This window comes from Jatropha curcas, chromosome 9 (genome assembly GCF_041381405.1).
Source record: "Jatropha curcas cultivar XTBG-Jc1 chromosome 9, XTBG_Jcur_1.0, whole genome shotgun sequence".
Lineage (NCBI taxonomy): Eukaryota > Viridiplantae > Streptophyta > Magnoliopsida > Malpighiales > Euphorbiaceae > Jatropha > Jatropha curcas.
The window spans coordinates 1357349-1375907 of record NC_143159.1 but is presented as its reverse complement, the minus strand read 5'-3'; the positions used below and the strand labels follow the sequence as shown (position 1 = coordinate 1375907).

The following is an 18559-nucleotide window of genomic DNA, read 5'->3' as shown; positions in this document are numbered from 1 at the left end:
AATGGTCATAAATCAAAATCCTAAACTCTTAATACACACTAGAAATCATAGAGTCAATGAAGAGAAATTGAATCCAAATACAAAAAGCGGAATTAAGAAGAAAAAGTATATATATATATATATAAAGATTCATCTTATAGTAGTAATATATAATTTATATAACATAAAAATAAAAATAATAAAAAGAAAAGTCACCAAACAAAAAGAGCAACAAAATCTAACTCAAGTTCTCTCTCCACATTATATTTCCTTTATTAATAAAAAAGCAAGCTATTCTTGGAAAACCCAAACAATCCCTTTTATCCCTTTTCTCATTCCTCATGTTTCCATTTTGAATTAGGGTTTCACTCTGCTCTTCATCCGCTTTCAAGCTAAAACCCTAATCGCTCCGATCCTTCTCACTAGCCGTTACCTCCGTTTTCCCGCCAATTTAAGCTTCATATCAGCCGTTGACCAGCCCGTATTTCAAATACTAGCCGTTAGATCTGTCCCCCCGGGTACCTTTTTTTTTTTTTTTTTGACTTGAGGACGAGTTGACTGGACATGTCGGCTGTTGAAGTGGAGAAGAAGGTCGACGAGGATAAAAAGGTGGAGGAGAACGGAGGAGAGCTCCTGTTCTGCGGGGCCACCTGCTGGGACATTATTGGTCGCAAAAAAGGTGCCCAGGAAGGCAACTTAATCTCTCCCACTCGGCTCCGTCCGCTAGTAGGCGTCGACATTCGCTTCGTTGCCTCTGGCTGTGGTAAGTTTGACTTCTCCATTAGTTTAGTTTACCAGCACTGAGGTAATTTTGAGATTTCCAGTTACTCATTGCTTAGGCAAAATCGGTATATGCGTGTGTGGTGTAGATGGTATTGGACGTTTTATTGTTGATATATTAATTTGACGTTCATGTAGCATCGTGTCATTGTGTGGCACTGGATATTGAAGGGCGTTGCTATACATGGGGGCGCAATGAGGTATGACTAAACTCGTTTGCTTGCTTTCAGCATATTTAGTTTCACTTAATTTGTTCTGTAAATGATAATTCTTGGAGCTTAACTTGTTTGCACAGAAGGGACAATTGGGCCATGGGGATTCAATTCAGCGTGATAGGCCTACAATTGTTTCTGAACTTTCGAAGTGAGTTGTTCTAGTCATTACTTTGCGTGATAGTTCCATGTCTGATATTTTTTTCGTGATGGACCACGGGAGCTTGCCATTTGTCATAGAATGCAAAGTAGTCATGCTTATTCTTTCTATTGTTTGAGAAAACAGTGTTTACTGTTAAAAAAACTCTCTCTTTTCTATATTATTCAAGTTGATTTTTGTGTTGTTCATTAAAGTTAGTGGTTTGATATTGATGAATATTTTTTGCTGAAATCCAATGCTCTACTGGTTGTTCCAAAGGTATAAAACTATTAGAGCTGCAGCAGGAAGGAGTCACACGGTTGTGGTCACAGAAGATGGTCAATCCCTAGCATTTGGCTGGAATAAACATGGGCAGCTGGGTTCTGGTTCAACGAGAAATGGTAAATTTAGTTTTGAATGAAACACCAATACATGTTAACTCTATGTATGCTTTCACGGAAGGCATAAGTTGGGTTATTACATTTAAAAGTTGGGCAGCAAGAACAAAAAAAACAAAAGAAATCTTTCTGTGCATTCTTTTGTTTCCTGTTATTTATAGAACTAAGGGATCTAGTATAGTTTCTCCGTTTATATGTTTATTTGTAGATATCAACCTTCTAGATTATAAACCTTTGTTCTATTGCTTTATAGAAATCGAGTCATCTCCTGTTCGTTGTCTTGTGTCTGATGTGAAGAATACTGCTTGTGGAGGTGATTTCACTGTTTGGTTATCATCTGTTGAAGGAGCTTCTATACTGTATGGTTTGTGGATAATTTTAGTTCTGTTTTTTTTTTTTTCCTTCATCTGTTTAAGAAGCTTATGGTTCTGAGTTTAATGCAGTCACTCTCTGATTTTCAAAATGTTTGCCTGTTTGTAGAACTGCTGGCCTTCCACAGTACGGTCAGCTTGGACATGGAACAGACAATGAGGTGTGTTGAAAGGTCATTTACCTTGAATGATTTTCTAATAAATTTCAAGCTGTCACCTGTAGAGAACTTTTGTTAAAAATTTTTATTGTGCATGCTACATTCAACAATTAACTAAAGTTGTCACATTGCATGGGCCCTTGTTTGTTTTATTTGTGTGCGTTATATTGTTGGACAACATATCTGTGAGACAGGGTTGCATCAGCATTTAGTTGGTCTATGTGTTTAGGTTTGGCTGGCTTTGGAGGTACCTGCCTAACCAAACCCCTGAATGGTGTTTTGTTTCAATAGAGTAGCATCTAATCTATGGGTAAGGTCGGTTTACATTAGGCTTTTTAATGTAAAACCAACACCTAACCTGAAACTTTGGTGTGCCATCCACCATCACTCTGAAATAATTGAAACCTACATATTTATAGTTGAGTTTATTGGATTTATGGTTAAATAGACAGCAATAATGGCAGTATTGCAATGTCAGGTGACTTTCAAAGGCTGTAAAGCTGGAGGTTGGAAAGTAGATATTATGTGAGGAAATGTAGTTTATTCCAATTTGATGTGATTCTATTTAAAGTTATGTTTTACTTCATGTTGCAATTCAAAAGCCTATTTTGGGATGTAATGATAATGAACTGCATTAATTATGTTTTAATTCGTCCACAGGGATCTTAATGAGAAATTAACTTTGCTTGCAGTACAATACTAAAGATAGTTCAGTCAGGCTTGCTTATGAAGCCCAGCCACGTCCTAGAGCAATTGCTTCTCTTGCTGGGGAAACTATCGTAAAAGTTGCATGTGGAACTAACCATACAGGTTTTTAGTAAAAATGCCCTTTCTCTTCTATATCCACGCACACACGCACTCTCCTACTTGTCCATGGGCGTGTACCTTTTGTTTGTTATTTGTTGAATTAACTAATTTGTTATGGGCATCCAGTGGCTGTGGATTCAAATGGATATGTTTACACGTGAGTGTAACCTCATATGATTTTTCTTTTCTTTTTGCTATAAAATAGCTGTTTCTCTTTCGATACATCTTTTATATATCAATAATTGATGGTTGTTCATGGTGCATGTGTTTAGGTGGGGCTTTGGTGGTTATGGAAGGTTGGTATCTTCTATTTGGCATTTGTCCTTTTGATCTATGCGGCCAGAACGTTTTAAAACGTTGGATAAGTTTTGAAGAAAAGTGATTTTGCACCATGCCTAATTCTTGTTTGCTTTATCCTCTTCTATGTGTGTAATTTTCTGATTGCTCAATACAGGCTTGGGCATAGAGAACAAAAAGATGAATGGATTCCCCGTCGTGTGGATGTCTTTTCTAGGCATAATGTTCTGCCTCCTGATGCAGTGATTTCTGCTGGTTCTGTGAACTCTGCGTGTACTGCAGGTATGATCTGCCATTTGTTGCTATTATGCAACTTGTGTAAAAACCAATTTTTTTAGTATTTTTTTTTAGTCACATCTTTCCTTTTAACTATTTAAATTTGCTGTCTTATTATTAGTAAGGATTTGGGTGATTTATTTCTGTTTGCTTGATGATGGATCATAGAAATTGGTAATCTTGAATGAGCTATGTGAGCCTTTTAATTCTCCAACTGAAGTTTTCATGACCACATGCCCTGCCCCTTGAATGACATTCATCTTTTAAATTGAAGAACATTTAGAGTTACCAGCCACGTGTTCTTATGGTCTTTCTGTGACATCATTCAAACGTCTTTTGATTTAGCAGTCATGCATCTAGCAATCGGTATAATCTCTGCCTTCTCCAAACATTTGAACACCATTCGAGCACATATTTTATGGTGGGATTTCATATTTGTGTGAGCAAATAACACCTCATGGTTATTGATTTTGACTATGCAGTAGGCAGTGCAATTTATGTCTTACGGAAACCTAAAAATGCTGATAATATTCGGTTATATTTGTTTTATCAGGAGGCGGACAGTTGTATATGTGGGGCAAAATAAAGAATACTGGTGATGACTGGATGTATCCTAAGCCTCTAATGGATTTAAGGTTCTTCTCTGCCATTTTCATATAATTAATTTTGTAATGGCAATGTGCTGTTTCTTTGTTTATGATCATTTGATATCTAGAGCTTATGCTTATTATGCTATGAGTTCAAATAATTGACTCTAATATGCAAATCAGTATTTTAATAGACAATTGTTCTTTGTTTCTTTCCTTTGCCTCTTTATTTGCTCACAGTGGTTGGAATTTACGCTGCATGGATTCTGGCAACATGCACCATTTTGTTGGCGCGGATAACTCCTGCATAAGTTGGGGCCATGCTCAGTATGGTGAACTTGGATATGGTCCTAATGGACAGAAGTATGTGATCATTGCTTTATTCTTAGATACTTCTCTCCTTATATTTAGTTCACTTTTTTCTTTGTTTCTGCATGTCAGGTCTTCTGCTGTGCCCAAGAAGGTAGATATTCTTGAGGGCATGCATGTAATTCGGTGAGCGGGATATTTTATTTATTATATTCATCATGTCATATACTTCAATTGTATCTGTGAGATTTAACAATGCATACTTTTCTGCTCCAGTGTTGCATGCGGCATGGGTCATTCCATGGTTATAGTTGACAGAACAAACGTTGGTGACAGACTAGAGCAGGTAATACTTTTTACTGTACAATCTAGTTGTCTTGGTATTATAAGTTGAGTACTATTTTTCTTTGTCATATGATGCAGTCTCTGTTGAGATTTGTTGATGATAATTCCTATTTATTATTTGATGTAATTACAGAAAACACACAGTTCAGTCATTTCACCAGTTGTATTTAGTTTGTGAAAGAGCATGGTACTTTTACTAAAAAAAATACTTTTAGTTACTACTATTATTATTATCCTTGTGAGATAAAACTTGTAGTGTTGTTATAATTACTAATATGAATGAATGTGGAATCCATTGTATTGACAAATGATTTACTTCGACATCTTGTTGGGCTTGTATATGGTTGTTAGTGTTAACATTTGATCACTTTTGCCACCCAAAATTGACACATGTATGTTTTAACGCTTTTGTTAATCACATTTATTTTATTTTGCACAGCTGGATGTCTATGACGGCAAAGCTTCTGGTGAAGGTATGATGTTGACAGATATTATTCATTGATTTCTTTTCTTGCTTGCTAGACATCCCTGCATTTGCATGTCGTGATGAGGTAGTGTTACGCGTCAGGAGTTATTGGGAGTCAGATTTATGCTCTTTTTAATATGGATCAAAGCAGTCCAGAACAAGATTTATTGCATCTTAATATATGAACTGCCATAGATATATCCCGTAGAAGGCATTGCATGACAGGGATTGGAATTTGACTGTTATTTGACTATTTTTTGCTGCAGGGAGTGCAGAACCAGAGAGCAAAGTCCCATCTGCTAAGCAAAGTACAAAAAAAAGTGCCTCTAAAGCTTCTAATAACAAGAAAAGGAAGAAATCCAAGGATTCATCAGAATCAGAGGATGAAGAGATCAGTGAAGATGAAAGTGACAACAGCGAAGAACAGGTTAATGGCCGAACACAGCAAAGCAAGCCGGGTGGTAAGGGCCAAGGTAAAGGTACAACAAAATCAGCATCTGCAGGAAAAGTTGCTGGGCGCGGGCGGGGTCGCCCATCACCATCAAATAAAAGTGCAAATACTGCTGCAGGGAAAGCTGGGAAGAGAGGTAGGCCGCGAAAAGCATAACCTGCATGTTCCTAGATGAAATGGAAATTTTTGCTGCGTGTAGAGAAGTGTACTATTTCATACTTCGGTTATTTTATTTGCATTTTTTCAATTATTCAAGCATTTTCAATTTTCAGTCCCCTTAAAATTGTTGTGTTTTCTGAGGAAAACAATTTTCCTGGATTAGCTCCGCTCACTTGGGAGATTTGGGGGAACTGAAACATTTTATTACTCAATTTGTACCATTTTATATGGAAAAAAAAAAAAAAATTCTCATTCTATTACGTTGATGCTGGGGTTATTTCTATTGTAATTTCTTTTTAGTGCTCGATCAATTTTGTTAAATATTGGTGTTTGTTGAGATTACTAGGATGTTTGAGGTTAGGAAAGGGGCATCCCTGGCAATTATGTATCCCAAGTCCGTAGATCCATGTCTTGCCGGGAAAGATTTCGTCTTGGTTAGAATTTTTATTCTGCATTGTCTCGTAGTTGAACTGGGACTTTATATCATTTTGTTTTTGTAAATAGAGGGGATAGAAATCAGAGAGGCCCAATAATGCGATGGCCCAGTACCATGCTAATGAGCCGCAGCACGTGAAATAGGCCCGTATAGCTTGTTAACAAATACTCACTCATAAATTTTATACGAGGTTTTAACAATAAAATAAAATATTTAATTTCACTTGTATGTCATTTTATCCAACTAATTTGGGATTATGGGTTAGTGGTCAGTCAAACATGCTTTAGGGAATGCAACTGAAAAGTAATTTGGAATCGTTGGATTTTGAAAACCATCTGCGTCAAGCTATGGGCTGCCCATATCCTTTTCACTTTTCAGTCACCCCATAAAGAGCAATTCACAGAAGAGAGATAATAAAGATGGCATGATTTTCCTGTATCAGTAATCTCCCTAAACAAGGCTCTACATTTCATATTTAAATTCAAGATAACATACATTTTAGTACCAAATTGAAATGTACTACAAAACTAGGGTTTAAGTTTGTTCATCTCATGCTGCTTTCTCTGGCAATTATATATGCCAGTCTACTCTCTTCTCCTCTTAGCCTTAAAAGGCATCAGCTTAATTTTTCTTTTCTCGATGAGTCTCAGAAGCAGCGAATCACAATAAATTCTCCCATCACAATTGGAGTGCGTTAGCTTCAACTATGTAACAGTTAATGCTTCAACATCATCTCCATCATGTTTCTCATATAATGACTTATTTGAATTCTCGTAGAAGCTATCTGGTGATGGTTTCTCTCAGAGCCAACCGCGCACGGCGGTGTTTGTTATCGAAGATACGATTAATGGCGATGAACGAACTATTAATTTATTTTAGCTCGTCTCCTTACGAGATAGGTGGGCAAGCAATTGGGCCGGTTGAAAAAGTGGGCAAGAAATTGGGCCGATTCAATGAGTGGGAAGCAAGAGATATAGGACGGAAAAATTAATAAGGTATATATTAAAAATATAAAAAGTATATAGGGATAAATAAGTAATTTAATTAGGAGTATAAGCACAAAAATTAATGCACACTCTCCTTTCTTTTCTTTACCACCTTTGGTGGTCTTATGAAATTTGCTGTAAATTTCAATTAACTTTTATTTCTTTTCCCCGCTCTTACACGAAAGGCTAAAGAAATTTTATGCTGCTATCTATGCATTTTCTCCGTCTGACTTTCTTTTTGCATTTGTCTTAGATTATAAACTCTCTCTCTCTCTCTCTCTCTCTCTCTCTCTTCTTTTTTAAGTATAGTTAATTTCTTATTTCTTTTATTTAATATCTATTTTTTTTTCTTCTATAATTAAATTAGGAGACGTAATCTCCTTAAATCATAAAGCATAAATGTTTTATTAATATTTATGTAGATAGCTAAAGTGGACAAAATTTATTGATGAAACAACATTTAATTATTTTTTTCATAAAAATAGAAACAAGTCGAAGAAATTGCGACTGGCCTCACCAGTTATTACAAATTAGAAAATTCGAAAGGAATCCTACAGTTGATTTCAGGTACAAAAACTGCACTATAAGATGATGAACATCAGATATATATCTTGGCCACCAGCAAGAGATGATCTCTCTTGCGCACGGCAATACCAGGCAGCACATCATCGATATCTATGTCTTCCCTTTTCATCCCAGCTGGCATTTCCCAGTCAAATTTGTACAGAAGATTAGCAAGTGAAAGCTCCACATTAGCTATTCCCATAAATATACCTGGACAAATTCTCCGGCCGCCGCCAAATGGAATAAGCTCATAATCTTGTCCTTTCATGTCAACATTACTGTTCAAGAATCTATCGGGATAGAACTCTAATGGCTTCTCCCAAACTTCAGGGTCTCTTCCAATTGCCCATGCATTTACATGAACTAAGCTTTTGGCAGGTATGTGGAACCCGCCTAAAGTGCAATCCTGAACAGTTTCTCTGGGGACTAATAATGGCACAGTTGGTTGTAGTCTCATTGTCTCTTTCACCACAGCTTTAAGGTAAGGCATTTGTTGAACGTCATCTTCGTTTACAAATCCTTTTTCTCCAATTGTGTTTCTAATTTCTTTCTGAGCTTTTCTCATTGCTTCTGGATTTCTCATTAGAAAGCCCATGGCCCAAATCACAGTAGCTGCACTTGTGTCTGTTCCAGCAACAAATACGTTCTACATGCGAGTATATGAAAGTGAGATACAATTATGGTAGACCAACAATAAGAAAAAGAAAAAAAAAATTACCATAAGAATTGCTTTGATGTGATCGAAGCTTAGTTGAACTTTAAAAGAACGATCATTCCAAATCTGAAGTAAAACATCTAGGATGTTCTCATACTCGGGCTTTTCTCTGTTTGGATCCAGGTGTTCATCAATGAGCTGTTGGTAGAAAATATCAAATTCACTGAAATTCTTTTCAAGGCGAGAAACCATTCCAGAGAGTTTATCAACAACCCAACCGAAATAGGGAAAATAATCAGAAAAGAAGAAGCCAACAAACAAGGCCTGAGTTTCATTGAGCAGCTGATGAAACCTATTTGCTTGGCTTCCTCCTTCCTCATATCTCTTACCGAAGGCAACTCTGCATATTGCAGCACTTGTAAGAGCCATCATTTGTTCAGTCAAGTTGACAGGTTTAGAATCATTGGCTAAACTCGATATGTTTCGAAGCATACGCGAAACTTCATCTTCTCTAATAGGACGGAAAGATTGGACTCTGTTGGAGTTTAAAAGATAAATGACACATATTTTTTTCATTTCTCTCCAATAATCATCGTAAGGTGCAAAAGCCAAATCTAAACCATTGTAGGATAATTTTTGAAGACCAGCCAAAAGCGGTCTGCTACAAAAATCAAGATCTTGGGTTTTCAATACCTCTCTTGCCATTTTTGCAGAGGAAACTATAAGGGTTGGCTTTGACCCTAGTCTTAAGAACATAAGGGGACCATATTGTTTGGAAAGTAGCCATAGATGTTTCGGAAGGTTGGAATTATCAAGCTGGAGTAAATTTCCTATTAAGGGAAGGCCCTTAGGGCCAGGAGGGAGACCTCGCGTCGTTTGTTTCTTGACAAGAAACAGTAGGAAGAGGGGGAAAAGTATAACTAGAACTAGAAGGCTAATGTGTAAGGCTGCCATGATCTATGAACTCAGAATCGACTATATGAGATGCATGCATGGGGTGAATATAAATGTAGCAAACCAATGTTTGAAAAACCCAATCATTGAATTTGGTATTTTAATCATTCCATCTAAGACGGAGAGATCACAGTGTTATTAGAATCATAAATTAGCTTCATAGTTAGTTTACTATAATTTAATGACCCGATTTTAGCTTCATAAATTGGGTGTATGGGGAGACCTATTGATCTAGTTTTAGCTGTTAAGGTTTATTAAGCTTTTTCTTGAAACAATTTTCAATAAAATAATAATTTAATGGCCAATTTATTTTTTCACCTTAAATAACTGTTAAAAAAATTATATAATTTTTAATAAAATTATAATTTAATGACCAATTTATTTTTTCACCTTACATAACTGTTAGAAAAAACTATATACCTTGAACAAAAAGATAGAAATATGTTGTAGAATTTAGCGTGGTAATGGATAAATATTTTAAATATTTAATTTCGGTAGTTAATGATAAAATAAGAAGTATAATAATAAATGGAAGAGACACAAAATTTACGTAAAAACCCTCCAATGTAGAGGGAAAAAACCACGGGGCGAGAGAGGAGTAAATGCACTGCGAAAAATATGGAGGAGATACAAATGATTTTACACCCACACAAAAATATATACAAGATAACACCTCACTACACTCAATGAATATAGCAGGAGTGTGTATATATATGAAGAGGAGGTATATGAAAAGAGTGAATAGTATAGACAAATTCTCTTGGAGGATTGCTCTCTTGGATGAATTTCACTTGGTTGAATGTGATGAATTTGCTCCAAGCAAGATTGCCTTATATAGAGGTGTATCACCATGTGAACAAACTTCAAATCTTCCTTCCATTGATAATGTGCCATCCTAATCCAAGTTAGCTTACCAACATATAAAGCCAACCAATATTGAATTTCCTTAGCCATCCAAAGATTAATATAAACCATGAAAAACATGTAGCCAACCAATGTAGACTTGAAGTATGAATCTTAGAATTTTAAAGTAATTTTAACAAAATATTAATGAAATCATAATTTAAAGATTTTATATTTAATTTTTAAAATTTACGATTCTCATTATTAATTCAGATATCAACTTATACTTTTCCCTCGAAATATTATAACAATCAGACTCACAACATTATAGCGTGCCAAAGACTTGAAGTGAACCTCAGTGTCCGTTGACACAAGCACTCGTTTTAAACAATTATATGAAAATAAGATCATTATATCACTTCAATTAATGTTAATAATTAATTTATTTTTGTACCCAAAATTCTACTTTACGCAATCACTATGAGCCGTAAGATAATTCACAGGAGTATCCAACGATCTTATCTCTTGATTAGATATTTATCATCCTCTAATTTTAAGGACATAAACCCTACAGTTGAAAAGATAAAAACAAAAAGGGTTGTGAGAAAATTTCTCTCGTATGTATACACACAACACACAACACGTAAATATTTTCAAGATTACATCATTTAGGTAATTTTTGTTAACGGTGATAATGTAACAGTAAATTTATTTAGTAAATTTTCTCACTAATGTATCAGATACTAAACAAGGTTGATGTTTTGTGTAACATGATTCGTAATTTGACGAAGATGTGCAGAGAATGCTATACATAAACATTTTACCTAATTTTGAAATACCATATACGTAAATATTTTGAAGACTATACGATTTAGGTAATTTTTTTTAAACACCATTTTGAAAAATTGGTCTTGTATTATTTTGAACCACCATATGGCATGTGTTTGTGTTTTTTTGGTAAGAGCACCGACAGGCAGCTTGAATCCGCTCATTTCAGCGGGTAATTAGGGGCCACCGTTATAAGAAAAGCCTGTAAAATGAATTGCCTGTCCATAAAATTGACTCGCTCGGAGGGGCACAGGAATTTATGTTTTATAAAATTACATTTTTATCCTTTTCTATTTTATTTCTTACAAGTCCAATCCCATCTTCTCTGCATTGTACATGCAATCATCAAAATGGTCGTCGCTGAGAAAAACTTTGGACAAGTTTGCATGGGCATATATATATATATATATAATAAGAGTAGGTATTTTATCTTGGTTGTTTCATCGAAGGATTTAGACAGCAACATTTTTGGTGGGTTGGCTTAAATACTGAATGCAAATAATTCAAGGGATAATTTATAATATTTGTATGTAATATTTTATTTTTAAATAGTATAATAATTGCATTTTTTTTTTTTTTTACATCAAATGAAATTGCCTCGAAGAACTTGAATGAATTTTTAGATGCAAATTCAGAGATTTTTAAGTTTAGAAAAAACAGACTACATATTACATAATTTTTTAAGGAAGAGGATGATATATTAATATTAAGAAACTAAATTCATGGCTACCCATATACTTAATTGAATATTTAAGCCTGCACGAAGTCCTTAGCCATTAAAACCAGATGGTGCTTCTTGTGAACAGTAATTCCAGGGTGCACGTCATCAAAATCAATGTTTACATATACTAAACTTTTTGCTGGTCTATCGTAACCTTCTACTTTGCAGTCATCAATTGTTTCTCTCGGGACGAGCATTGGAACTGATGGGATCCAATCTCATTGTCTCTCTCACTACTGCCTTGAAATATGGCTATTTCTGAATTTCTTCTTCATTAACAAATCCGTTCTTTCCAATCAAACTTCTGATTTCTTCTTGAGCTTTTCTCATTTTTTCTGGATTCTTCATCAGCAAGCACATGGCCCATACCACAGACGAGGTGGTTGTGTCTGTGCCAGCAACAAACAGGTTCTGCAACGAGATAACAGAAAAAATTATATATATATTTAGATTCCAGATAGATTATTAAATATGAGTTGCAGTCATTTGGGGTATAGATATATATACCATAAGATTTGTTTTTACGTGAGCTGAATCTTATACGTGTTCTCTTTAAAAAGCTTAAGTAAAACTTCCACTAAGTTCTCATAGTCAAATTCAGTGAAGTTCTTACTGAGACGAGGGAGTAATCCAGTAACACTATCCACAATCTTTCCAACATAAGGAAAATAATCTGAGAAAAAGAATCCAGCAAACATGGCTTGAGGTTTGGTGGAGTAGGCATGCTAGCCTATCTCCAACATTACAACTCTTGCCAGTAGCAGCTCTTAAAGCTATATTATTTGCAAGTGCAAGCATTGCCCCAGATAAGTCGAAAGGTTTATTGACAGCTGCAGATTTAGAGACGCTATTCACCAAGCGTGAAACCTCATCTTATCTGATAGGACGGAAGGTGGCTGATCGATTTGAATTAAAGAGATGAACAACACCAATTTTTCTCATCTCCCTCCAGTAATCATTATAAGGTGGAAAAACCACGTCTAAGCCATTGTAAGAAAGTATGTGACTACCAATCAATGGAGGTCTGCTGCAGAAGTTAAGATCATAGGTTTTCATAATGTCTTGAGCCAGTTTGGCAGAAGTAACAACAATGGTTGGGTTACTTCATGCATGCGGCCAATTCATGCATGCGGCCAATCAGTTATCTATCATTGATTCGAATGACAGGCTGTTAGGACCATGCCAGTATATTCCTTTTGTCAATTATGTTCATTTAAGATCCAATCATAAATTTCTTCCTTGTAATTTGCGTCATCTGAAGGCAAGGGAGGAAAAGTCTCCACTGCAAAAATATATGAAAAATTTTACTTAAAAGAGGGTTCACGTTAATGAATCAAATCAACGAGAATAAAATTTTTTATTAAAATGAAGATATTTTTGACCATACATTGTAAAATAATGATAAAATCGAAACATTTTTTAAAGAATTTTTACTATAATTAGTTTGGTTCATAAACATAGTAATGAACCGGACAAGTAATTTTAAAAAATATATTACAATTACGTAAAAACTCATATTTAATATGAAAAAATACACTATAATTTATTTCAAAAAAATACTATAAAATTTATTAATATTGTTTTTTATTAAAATATTATTTTTTTATATATAAGAGGTCTAATAAGCTCTTTTTAAAATTTTATAACCGAGATGATTCGAACTCGATAACTCTTATTCCCCACATCTTTTCTAACATGTTATTATTTATTCTCTTTTTGTAGAAATATTAATTATTCAATTAATATTGTATAATATTAAGGGTGTTAAGCAGGATTATGGCCCCTAAATCAAAAAACAAAAAAAATAATTATCCGTGTGAGAAATTTTGACAAAAATATATTTTAGTTTTAGTTTCTACTTTTATAATTAAGTAAAATTATTTTTTGACCGCCTAATTATTTGGGTTAGATCTCATACCGAATGGTAAATTATACGTAGTTACTGCCATTTACTATTTCTTTCTACATCATAACGGTTATTTCAGCTCCCGATATCATAAAGTTACTCACCGTAGTTACTGTGAGTAACTTTTTTGAATATTTTTAGTCGGCACATGATTATAATGGTAGGTGACACCAAACAAATTGCTGACCAAACGTGAGATATGTGTGGTGAACGGTGACAACTTGATATTTCTTTCTTGGATTCAGTTGTTTATACTCATTTCATGGGTTGACCTATTAATCATGTGAATAAAATTAAATATATTTTTAACTATACACGAAAAAAAAAAAGTTTTTTTTAATTAATTTAGCCTATAAATAGATTATAAATCAAATTTATGCAAATCTAATATATTTTTACATGATCCATGCATTTTACGCTCTTTTCACTTATGACTTAAACCAATTTACAGTAAAATTTTTTTGTCATTAAATATAATCAACTTAAGGAAGGAAGGATTAACAAAAATTATTATACATATATAAAAATTACCAGTGTCCGGACTCCCCATTACTAATAACCACGTAATTCGACTCTGTGAATCTATGTCCAGTAGGAATCGAATTCAAAAACTCTTTTCACATGTCCAGTTTGTGTTACCAATTGAGTCATAGTCCGTAGGCAGGAACGCTCAATTTTTAATTCATGCAGTTTAATTTTTATTTTAGTTTATAATTTGAGATATCGTGGTGGGTATTACTGTTTATATTTACCTATAAATTTTATAATGTTATTTTAATTGACTCATAAAATGTTAAATATACGCTAGAACTCCATAGTACGGTTTACAATATTTTATGGGTTTTTATACTAAAATAATTAATGTCATACAAAATGCAATGCAAAAAGGCCACCCAGCCCATTTAAACCGTCAAGTTTTAATTTTTAGAGAAACATTTTTTGGGCCTCCGCTAATATCACCAGTTAGTTTCCTTTATCTCAAGCCCAATTCCGAAACTAATTATTTATCTATTTACGTGTCCTTAACCACGTATCATACATATTTTCTAGCCATTAGAGAAAGAGCATTTCTCTTGTGCATGGTAATACCTGGCTGTGCTTCCATGTCTAAGTCTTCTTTCTTCATCCCAACAGGCATTTCCCAGTCGAATTTGTAGAGTAAATTAGCAAGAGAAAGCTCTACATTTGCTAGTCCCATAAACATTCCAGGACAAATTCTTCTTCCAGCTCCAAAAGGTATTAGCTCGTAATCTTGCCCTTTTAAATCAATGGAGTTACCCACAAATCTCTCAGGACAAAACTCTTCTGGGTTTTCCCAGACTTCAGGATCTCTTCCAATAGCCCATGCATTCACATAAACTGCAGTTTTAGCAGGTATATCGTGTCCGTCTAAACAGCAGTATTGAGATGATTCTCTTGCGATTAACAAAGGAACTGTCGGTTGCAATCTCATTGTCTCTTTAATAACAGCTTTCATGTAAGACAGGTGTTGAGTATCTTCTTCGTTAACAAAACCTTTATTTCCAACAACGCTCCTTACTTCTTCCTGAGCTTTCTTCATTGCTAGAGGATTCTTCATTAGGAAAGTCATGGCCCAAACTACAGTAGCTGCACTAGTGTCTGTTCCGCCCACAAATACGTTCTGTCCAACAAGAACATATGAAGACAACATTTTTAGTACATGGAATCACACAAGGAATCTATTAATGAGACATAATCAGATACTTTTGTTATTATTATTATTAATGAGATTTATCTTTTAAAACTATAGTTAGGTTGTGAGTTTGAAATTCAGTTAAGACAGAACGTGAAGAAATAAAGAAAACAAACTAAATTTTGGATTGAAAATGGAGACATATAGTATAAATATGATACTTTACCATGAGCAAAGCTTTGATATGATCCAAGGTTAGATCAGTTTTGGAAGAACGATCCTTCCAGATTTGAAGCAAGACATCAAGTATGTCTTCTTGCTCAGGCTTTAATCTATTTGGATCGAGGTGTTCTTGGATTATTTGTTGATAGAAAATATCAAATTCCCTGAAGTTCTTTTCTAGGCGATGAATTAATCTAGTGAATTTATCAATAAAACCCAAGAAAGGAAAATAGTCTGAAACAAAAAAACTTGTAAACAAAGCTTGAGTTTCTTTAAGCAACTCCTGAAATCTGCTCCCTTCAGTATTACTATTTCCCACTTCTTCCTCGTATCTCTTCCCAAAAGCAACCCTACAGATTATAGTACTTGTAAGACACATCATGGCTTCAGATAAATTTATAGGTTTAGAAGCAGCAGCCAGTTTTGAGATCTTATCAATCATATGGGAAACCTCAGATTCCCTAATGGGATAGAAACTTTGCGATCTATTAGAGTTGAAGAGATGAACTATACATATTTTTCTCATCTCTCTCCAGTAAGTATTATAAGGTGCAAAAGCTAAGTCTAAACCATCATAAGATAATTTTTGCTGGCCACGAAAGGAAGGTCTGCTACAAAATATAAGATCATGGGTTTTCAATATTTCTTTAGCCATATTTGCTGAAGAAACTACTAAAACTGGCAAGAAACCTAGACGTAAAGACAATAAAGGTCCATATTTTTGCGAGAGTTGCCATAGATAACGATGAGGAGCTGAGTTATCAAATTGATGTAAGTTGCCTATTAAGGGAAGGCCTCGAGGACCAGGTGGCAAATGAAGAAGATTATTCTTATTAGTTTTGTGCTTCTGGAGAAGAAACAAGAGAAAGATTGGAAGAGCTAATGCAAAGAAGATGAACAAAGCCATTTTCAAATTATGATTTAATCAGAAAGAGGTCTTTCATTATATAGAAAGCTTCTTCACTGTTATTTTTGCAGGCAAAACTACAGAAGATAGTGAATTTCAACTTTGCTTTCTTTTTTTTGAAAGGACATGTAACAAACTTTGCTGTTATCATCATCGATCAGGTTTGCACCGCTAATCGAATACAGTCTTGATATTTTATTAATAAATTATAAAAATAATGTGTATTCTATTAGATTATAATCTTAGTTAAAATTTTAAGCAGTTTAATTATTATAAATTTAATTTAATTTTGGCTCATATGCAAAAATTGCAAAAGTTGAGGCTGTTTCATCACCCTTATGGCCGGCAAGAACTTTCAGTGTTGCTTTATTTAATTAACATCCTCATTACATTTTCTCAATCAGATACCATATTTTCAATCTTTTACTATATTTTTTAAGAGAGAAATTAATTAATCTTTATCTATATTAATTCACCGCACGCCACCACAGGGAAGCAGTTTTAGGTCACAGAAAAATGAAAATCTAAAAAGACAAAAAAGATAACGACATTAATAATAATTAAAAGAAATAATAATAAAAACTCATAAATAAAATAAATAATTACATAAAGTTGAAGAACAAACAAAGTGAAGGAGTCATCCATCCACACCCACCATCCATGCAAACAGAGAATTCGCCACCTGCTTCGTCCATCCATCATTTTTGTTCATTGAGAAACACTTACCTCATTGCTTACGGAACCACTTACTAATTGAGGAAAGAAAAATAGATAAAATAATATTTTCTTTAAAATATAATTAAAAAATGAAAGTTAAAAAATGCAATAGGTGAAGAAATTAAACAATTGAAATTTGAAATAGGAGATGAGAAATGTCTGCAGAATTTTTTGAAGTAGTTAGCAAGGATGTAAAAATCTATGTATTATGCGAATTAATAAATGTTTTCTAACGTAACGTGTATATATATATGTATATTTGATTTTATAATTTTTGTCAGTATTTTGATTTAATACACAACATATTATAAGCAATTTAGTTTAGTTACTTTGATTTTCACATAATTGAACTTATAACATTTTAGATAAATGCCGAAAAATTTTTGATATGGATCAATGAAAATCAAAACAAAAGAAACGAAAACAAAAAAAAAAATAAGACTTACCTACATCTGGTATATGAGATCACTCAATACCGAGATAATTTATAAAAAATTTTTTAAAAAATATTGGTCCTATATCTTTTGTTTTCACATCAAATATACTCTTGTTATAATTAAATATTTATTTTTGATTGATTTGAGGTATGGATTAACCCATGCAACGGGTAAATCATTGAAAAAAATGCAAATCCCAATATCCCATGCAAATGCACATTGTAACCTAATTGGACGCGTTTTTCATACACCCAAACCCATTATAACAATTTTTATCCATATATCCCATGGCACATGTTTAGGGGGGGGGGAGTGTAGGCCCAAAAGAAACATGCTCATGGGCCAAGCTCAAACCTACCGTTCCCATTTCAACCTCATTGGATCCATTCTTTCTACACCCATGCTACACTATGACTGTAACATTTAGTACTAGCCCATATGCTTCAAAAATGAACCTTAAAATAGACAAAGTCATTGTTAAGTTTTGCAGGCCTCTAGAAAGTGTAGATTCTGGGAGTGCATAGAAGTTGGAAACCAATAACTATTCAGCAACTTGCATCTTTTCACATGATGAATGAAATATATATATATGCTTTCACAATAACTTGTAAATGGAGGTAAATCATGCAATGAGTGGATCAGTGGAAGCATAAAATGTGGGAGAAAGCCCCTTTAGTGCTTATATGACAGTGGATAATCCAAATTTAATAGTCATAAAGAAGCAAAATACAAGAGTCCAAAATATTATATTCTATTTCACAAGAGACATCCAATTCATGTTGTGGGTTTTTAGATTGGTCTGTACATGGGAAATAAGTAAGTCATTCTAACAAAAAAAAGATACAAATCCTATCCAAATGTAGAAGCATACGTAAAAGAAAATATATTATTTTCCCCCATTTGAGAGACAAGTCTCATGCCTCTATTGTGCATGCAATAATCAAATATTCTATTGCTGGGGTTTAATTAAGTTATGGACACGATATTTTGCATCA

The 18559-nt window shown here is 34.0% G+C and overlaps 3 protein-coding genes and 1 pseudogene across 3 annotated transcripts; 1 reads left to right on the top strand and 3 right to left on the bottom strand.

Annotated features, from left to right (window-relative positions):
* The first annotated feature begins 251 nt into the window (after window positions 1–251).
* On the top strand, window positions 252–5994 carry LOC105635377 (Regulator of chromosome condensation (RCC1) family protein). The gene is made up of 16 exons (XM_089726234.1): window positions 252–742; window positions 898–959; window positions 1055–1122; window positions 1390–1511; window positions 1762–1867; window positions 1989–2040; window positions 2730–2847; window positions 2971–3001; window positions 3117–3140; window positions 3299–3423; window positions 3971–4052; window positions 4245–4367; window positions 4446–4499; window positions 4590–4659; window positions 5098–5131; window positions 5391–5994. The coding sequence occupies exons 1-16, from the start codon at window positions 544–546 to the stop codon at window positions 5729–5731; spliced, it is 1611 nt and encodes a 536-aa protein (XP_089582360.1). The 5' UTR covers window positions 252–543; the 3' UTR covers window positions 5732–5994.
* A 1606-nt stretch (window positions 5995–7600) lies between these two features.
* On the bottom strand, window positions 7601–9647 carry LOC105635419 (cytochrome P450 83B1). The gene is made up of 2 exons (XM_012218499.4): window positions 8439–9647; window positions 7601–8366 (listed from the first exon to the last, which is right to left on the bottom strand). The coding sequence occupies exons 1-2, from the start codon at window positions 9327–9329 to the stop codon at window positions 7755–7757; spliced, it is 1503 nt and encodes a 500-aa protein (XP_012073889.1). The 5' UTR covers window positions 9330–9647; the 3' UTR covers window positions 7601–7754.
* Window positions 9648–11750: 2103 nt separating this feature from the next.
* LOC105635417 (cytochrome P450 83B1 pseudogene) lies at window positions 11751–12934 on the bottom strand (annotated as a pseudogene).
* Window positions 12935–14506: 1572 nt separating this feature from the next.
* Window positions 14507–16455, bottom strand: LOC105635375 (cytochrome P450 83B1). The gene is made up of 2 exons (XM_012218456.4): window positions 15508–16455; window positions 14507–15269 (listed from the first exon to the last, which is right to left on the bottom strand). The coding sequence occupies exons 1-2, from the start codon at window positions 16408–16410 to the stop codon at window positions 14661–14663; spliced, it is 1512 nt and encodes a 503-aa protein (XP_012073846.1). The 5' UTR covers window positions 16411–16455; the 3' UTR covers window positions 14507–14660.
* Between the last annotated feature and the right edge of the window lie 2104 nt (window positions 16456–18559).